Source organism: Athene cunicularia, assembly GCF_003259725.1.
Source record: "Athene cunicularia isolate RWA chromosome 4 unlocalized genomic scaffold, athCun1 chr4_part2, whole genome shotgun sequence".
Classification (NCBI taxonomy): Eukaryota; Metazoa; Chordata; class Aves; order Strigiformes; family Strigidae; genus Athene; species Athene cunicularia.
Window position 1 is genome coordinate 23704563 of NW_020799099.1, and position 6726 is coordinate 23711288.

At 46.8% G+C, this 6726-nt stretch overlaps 1 protein-coding gene across 1 annotated transcript in view; it reads left to right on the forward strand.

The window, feature by feature from the left end:
• The window catches only part of SRP72 (signal recognition particle 72), a 15038-nt gene that overhangs the window by 5115 nt on the left and 3197 nt on the right, over positions 1-6726 (forward strand). Inside the window, exons 6-14 of the mRNA XM_026847362.1 lie at positions 1768-1799; positions 2413-2537; positions 2623-2680; positions 2866-2997; positions 3406-3534; positions 4052-4124; positions 4692-4756; positions 5734-5829; positions 6282-6385. Coding sequence (XP_026703163.1) covers positions 1768-1799; positions 2413-2537; positions 2623-2680; positions 2866-2997; positions 3406-3534; positions 4052-4124; positions 4692-4756; positions 5734-5829; positions 6282-6385 — 814 coding nt within the window. The remainder of the gene's footprint in view (positions 1-1767; positions 1800-2412; positions 2538-2622; positions 2681-2865; positions 2998-3405; positions 3535-4051; positions 4125-4691; positions 4757-5733; positions 5830-6281; positions 6386-6726) is intronic.

Here is a 6726-nt window from a genome sequence, read left to right on the forward strand (position 1 = left end):
TAAAAAAAAAAAAAAAAAAAAAAAGACTGGGTGGTTGTGGTGGGTTGATCCTGGTTGGATACCAGGTGCCCACCAAAGCTGCTCTATCACTCCCCTCTTCAGTTGGACAGGGGAGGAAAATATAATGAAAGGCTTGTGGGTCAAGATAAGGACAGGGAGAGATCATTCACCAAATCTTCATGGGCAAAACAGACAACTTGGGAAAATTAATTTATCCAGTAAGAGTAGGATAATGAGAAATAAAAAGTATCTTAGAACACCTTCCCCCTACCCGTTACTTCTTCCCGGGTTCAACTTCACTCCTGATTTCTCTGCCTTCTCCCTGCCAGTGGTGCAGGAAGACGGGGAATGGAGGTTGCAGTCAGTCAGATGTTGCCTCTGCTGCTTCTTCCTCCTCAGGGAGAGGACTCCACACACTCTTCCTCTGCTCCAGTGTGGTGTCTCTCCCACAGGAGAGAGCCCTCCATAAACTTCTCCAATGTGAGTCTTTCCCATGGGCTGCAGTTCTTCACAAACTGCTCCAGTATGGGTCCTTTCTATGGGGTGCAGTCCTTCAGGAACAGACTGCTCCAGTGTGGGTCCCCCATGGGGTCAAAAGTCTTGCCAGCAAACCTACTCCAGCTTGGGCTCCTCTCTCCACAGGGCCACAGGTCCTGCCAGGAGCCTGTCCCAGCTCAGGTTTTCCATGGGGTCACAGCCTCCTTTGGGCATCCACCTGCTCTGGTTTGGGGTTCCCCATGGGCTGCTGGTGGGCATCTTCTCCACTGTGGACCTCTATGGGCTGCAGGGGCACAGGCTGCCTCACCGTGGGCTACACCACAGGCTGCAGGGGAATCTCTGCTCCAGTGCCTGGAGCACCTGCTCCCCCTCCTTCTTCACTGCCCTTGGTGTCTGCAGAGCTGTTCCTCTCACATATTCTCACTCCTCTCTCCCGCTGCAATTGCTGTTGCACAGTTGTCTTTTTTACTTTCTTAAATACGTTACCACAGAGGCACTACCACCACTGCTGATGGGTTTGGCCTTGGCCAGCGGTGGGTTTGTCTTGGAGCTGGCTGGCATTGGCTGCATTGAACATAGGGGAAGCTTCTGGCAGCTTCTTACATAAGCCACCCCTGTAGCCCTGTTTCCCTGCTACCAAAACCTTGCCATGCAGGGGAGAGAATTAGGAAGAATTGCAGATAAACAGGTCAGTTCTGTCCTGATTGTGATGATAGAATAGCATCTCTCCCATACAACTGATTTATTAAGCATCTGTAATTTGAGCCGTGACAGTAGTCCTTTGGAGAGCAAAACAAGTGATGTTCTGGTGAGGTATATGAGAAAGTTAAGTGACTAGCATGTGTACTGAAAACTGATGGAATTGCTGCCCCATAAAGGGTGGTGTGATCTCAATACTGAAAGCTGCAGCACTTAAAATAACTCACAGGATGGTGAGCACTTGCAGCCAAGTGATCCCTGTGGAAAAGATCAGGAGCTAGGTTTAAGGAGATTTGCTCAGGAGAGAAAATGAGTGTGTGACTCTGCTCCTAGAAAGCATCTCTGGGTGGGCCAGTATCTCCTGTGCCTTTGATATTTCTTCTGTGTCATTTAGTCTTCTCCCTCATGCTCAGTCCCATCCATCATCACCTTGTGGTCTGATGTACTCTTGTAATGCTGCAGAAGTTTCATGGATACATGAAAAAAGTATATGTTCCCCTTGCTTCTAGGCTATTTTTTTCCCCCCTAAAGCCTTCTAAATTGTGTTCTTCAATTTGTTTTTCCTTCTAGAGCTCTGCCGCCAGTCGCTGTCAGAAGACTCTGTAAGTTCTTGATGTTGTTCTGGAAAGCGTTTGCTTTGCGCCAGCGTGAATGAGGGTGCGGCCATAAAGCGTTCTGCGGATAGATGGAGGATAGGCAGAGCTGCTGTGCAGTATTACCCAGCAAGACTTCCCACTGCTGCTGGTACCCGCTTCTGAGGCGGGGGCAGCAATCTTGGTTGTTGCAGAAGGGAAGCTAATGCTGCAGGCTGCTTGCTGCTGTGCTCCTTGCACAGTTGCCTACGCGGGTGCAGGCAGGATGGATACAGGTTATCTGAAACCTCCCTGTGACCCACTCATGGTATGGATGAACATGCTGAATGGGTGTTGGGAAACATAGGAAATTTGTTATCGTTGTTGATTCATACAGAAGGGCAGATTCAATGCACAAATTAAGGATATCTTCAGATACTTGCAAGAGCAGGTGAAGCTTGCTTTTCTCCTGGTTTAACACAGATGTGTTTGTATTTGTGCTGTGGCTGTAACCTTCACCTGTAGTGACTGGGGTACTTTGCTGCTAATACTGCCCAAGAGAGCATTTGCCAGCAAAATGCTGAAGCTAGGGGAAGAGAGGTGAGATGGCAGCTTTTTTCTTTTTACTTTGATTTTCCTTCAGGATGTGACAGAGGAAGACATTGAGGCTGAACTGGCCATTATTCATGGTCAGATGGCTTATATCATGCAACTGCAAGGTCGTACAGAGGATGCTCTACAGCTCTACAATCAAATAATCAAGTTGAAGTAAGGGCTTTTCTAAAACAAATGGTCAGTCTTCTATCTGTAGAGACCACTGTTTAATAATAATGTGCTCTCTGCTTCTCTGCAGGCCAACAGATGTAGGACTGCTTGCTGTCATTGCAAATAACATCATCACAATTAACAAGGTATAGAATTACCTCACTGCTAATGCAGCCTTACTGATGGTTACTCAGCTTGTTTCTCTTCTGCTGTGGAGAGGAGGGGGATAATGAGGAAAGACTTTTTCCTAAACAGAAGTTAAATCGCAGACCCAGAGACTTTTTCTTCAAGGAATGTCTTGAAATCTTCTCATGATGTGTGATTTCTCCAGGACCAAAATGTCTTTGACTCAAAGAAAAAGGTGAAGCTGACCAATGCAGAAGGTGTTGAGCATAAACTCTCCAAGAAACAGCTCCAGGCAATTGAATTCAACAAAGCTTTGCTGGCAATGTACACTAACCAGGTAGGGGAAACTGATCTGCAGTAACTAGCTAGCAATTTAATATTCTCCATGGGAGTTTGACTAGGCAAAAATTGATATGCATTTGTTCTGTGTCTGAAGATAAGACCACTTGGTTTAGGCACATAAGTGAGGTGGAAAAAACAATCATCAAAAAGAACAGACAGTCAGTTGTGTAGTGACTTGAGTGTTAATGTAGAGAAGATGGTGTGGAGATGACTAGAAGACAAGAGGTGGGTGTGGTTCTTAGATCCATCTGAAGTGCTACTAAGAGAACTTGTTCTTGGTTCTGAATACCTATTTTGGGGAAGCCTTCAATAGCATCTCTTCTTAGATACAACTGGTATGTTAGTCCTGTATTGGGAGCTTGCAGAGGTTGAGAAAAGTGTATTCTCTCTTCCCACTCCTCAGGCAGATCAGTGCCGCAAGCTGTCAGCGAGCCTGCAGTCGCAGAGCCCTGAGCATCTGCTCCCTGTGCTTATCCAGGCAGCTCAACTGTGTCGCGAGAAGCAGCATGCAAAGGCTGTAGGGCTCTTGCAGGTAGGTTAAGAGAAAGTACTCCTTTGGCCAAGCTCCATTTAAACTCGTGCTTTATGTTCTCATGTGCTGTTTCCCTTAGTTTGTTTTGTCATGTTTAAATTGCCAGGGGTATTTGTGCTTATTTTGGTTTGGTTTAATGCTGATGTAGAAAGTATTTATGCCCAACTGAATGATGCTGCTTTTAAGGGGAAATCGTTCCCTTGCACCTCTGATTTTTATGCTTAGGAAACTGTAGTAGACTTCTTCTAGGGTAAGCAGTGGGCTCTGCTGCTCTGCTTGCAAGCAGTTTGCAACAGCCTCCTTTTGGGAGGGAGTGCCCTGAGATGATAGTCTGAGAGGGCAGTGGGCCACTGGCACAGTTTGGGGCCCTCCTCTGCTGTGTGCTGAAGGCTGCCTGTGCTGGAAAGCTTCCTTTGGCTCTTGCCAGCTTGCTGTGACTGAGCACGAGAGATGATTCACCATAGCAGCAGCCTGGCGCCCACACACATGTAGAATTGTTCTTTTCTCTGACTTTCAGGACTTTGCAGACCAGCACCCTGCCAGTGCAGCAGAGATCAAGCTGACGATGGCCCAGCTGAAAATTGCTCAAGGTATCCAGTGTCCTCCTTTGTTGGGAAGTGTCTGCACACGATAATCTTACAAGGGGTGAGAAAAACAGGCTGTAGGGCAATATTTACTGCAGTCACTGTTATGACAGGGGTGCAGAGCAGAGATGCTTTCAGTCAGGTATTCTATATATGTGCCTGTGGCAGGATAACACCCATAGCTTAATGTCTGGATGTCCAGGCTCCACAGATCCCTGGCATAGATGTCCATAGTCTTTGTGAATAATAGGGCTGAATCTGTTCTGGGACAGGAGGGTTTTGGGAGTGGTGCAGCGCTCCCTGATGCTACTGTTCCCTTATGCAGTCAGGCAGTGCAGAGTTTCTCCTGGAAGAGAAGACTCTGCTCACAAAAACTTGCTCCTGAGCCTTTGGCATGATATAGAAAGGGTAGAAAGGTCCTTTGTGTGGAGGCCTGTCCTTTATTCCTGGAAACAGGGTGGTATTCCGAGAAGGGGGTTATCTCCCCATTGTTTACGTTTGGCTGTAAATTCACAGGAAGAGTAAAGTGTTATTGTGACACTCAGAACATGTTCCTTCCTGCCTCTCTTCTAGGCAGTGTCACCAAAGCCTGCATGATCCTGAGGAGCATAGAAGAACTGCAGCACAAGCCTGGTATGGTAAGCAAAACTCAGTCTGAACTGTGAGGTTTTTCCCTTGTAGCACAGCTTTGTACTGCCCACTCTCTGTTGCCTCTTCTCTGTGGTTTTCACTTGACCTGAGTGTCTGAAGGGAATCTGAGTCCATCTTCATTGTCTTGGACAAAGGTGGGATTATAACTTGCATCACGTGCCCTGAACTTAGCCACAGAAGTACTCTGCCCGTCAGCAGAGATGCTCTCTGCCTATGTTCGTACTCTCTTGTAATCCCTCAGACCTGCATGTTGCCTGGATTTACTTGCATAACATGACTGGAGCATCTGCTTCCTTGGTATGTACTGTTGGGAAGTTTTTGAAGCAGCTTTAGGACAACAGGCATTAGGGAGAAAGTGCCATATGTTCTATCCTGCAGCATCACCCTGTTCTGCACACATGTCTACATCTGGTATTCGGAAAAGCTTGATGACTTTGAAACTGCTCAGGTGTACAGTATAAGGATCTTGAGCAGCAGCTGACAGTTGCAGGTCTGTTCCATTTGCAAGTGTGAATGATCAAAGTAATTTATGGGGCAGTCAGCAATACCTGCTCTTGCTCTGCATGTCATCTCTAGTTGTGACTGGGGTGTAAACAAACAGGTGGTGTCTGTATCATCTCTTCAGTGCTGATTTCTTTTTTCATGGCTATTGGGATAAAGAATGGGGGAAGGAAAAGGGTTTCTAATGATACTGTGTCCAGTGGCAAGCAAAGAAGGTTCTTCCTGTGAATGCAGTCTTGAGCTTGTACTGGAAAAAGATTGGTGGGGACATTTCTTTGGGAGGGATCTGGGTAGGAAGATCAAGCCTGGGTATCCTGCCTGTTACCACAGCTGGTTTTCAGGGACAGAGCAGAAAGCTCACACTGAGTCTGATTTTGGGAAATCCCGTCATCTAACTGCTGACTCTCTGGCTATAGATAGCTTGTGTGAAGATTTGCTATAAGCTGCTCTTGAATGTTTGCAGGTGTCTGCGTTGGTGACAATGTACAGTCATGAAGAGGACATTGACAGTGCAATCGAGGTCTTCACACAGGCTATCCAGTGGTATCAGCAATTCCAGGCAAGTCGGACCAGAGGAGCTAATATGCAAGGCTTTGTCCCAGTCTTTATAACAAGTCCTGTTCAGCTTTCCTGTTGATGCATAGCCCCAGCAGCACACCCAGTTGGCATTTTGGAGACCTGTGAGCTCCTGTTTTGTGAAGATTTGTTTTATCACTGTATCATTACTTCAGATGTGTTTTGAAAAGGGAGCAGCAGCTCCTGTCAGATAAAAGTGGGGGCAATGAGTGTCCAAATATAGCAATAGGGCCTTCTTCCTGAGTAGAAAACATTGTGGAGCAGCAAGTGGCCTTGTTTCATGCAATTCTGCCTCACACCCTGGAGTGCAAAGGTGGACTACTTTTTGCGTGACAGGGTGCTAACACAGTTCTCCTTGGCCAGGTCTCAGGGGCATTAAAGCCAGCTAGCCATGCTGTGATAGTTAGGAGCAAATTATGACTGCTTTTCTTTCAGCCAAAGTCTCCTGTCCATCTGTCACTGATAAGGGAAGCTGCCAACTTCAAATTAAAGCATGGCAGGAAGAAAGAAGCAATCAGCGACTTGGAGGAGCTCTGGAAGTGAGTTGGGTGGTTGCTGAACCAGGAGGTCTCCATCCAGAGACCTTTGCAAGCGTTGTGGTGCCAGGCAGTGTCTGACAGTGTTGGTTGACTGGTAGCCCTCCCTTAGAATTGCTTTTGCACAGGGTCTCCAATGCAAAGCTGTATTTTGGAAGGAGAGGGAGTCGTTTGTTTGATCTATAGCTGGTGTTCACTTGAAAACCTCTTTGTTTTGTCCCAGGTGCTTCTTGTGTGCAGTGAAGGTTGCTTTAGGGACTGAGATACATCATTTTTTCTAGTGCTGCATAAACCATGGATGTCTAGGTTTTAGTTTTTATTATGCACCTGACGGGATTGGGGGG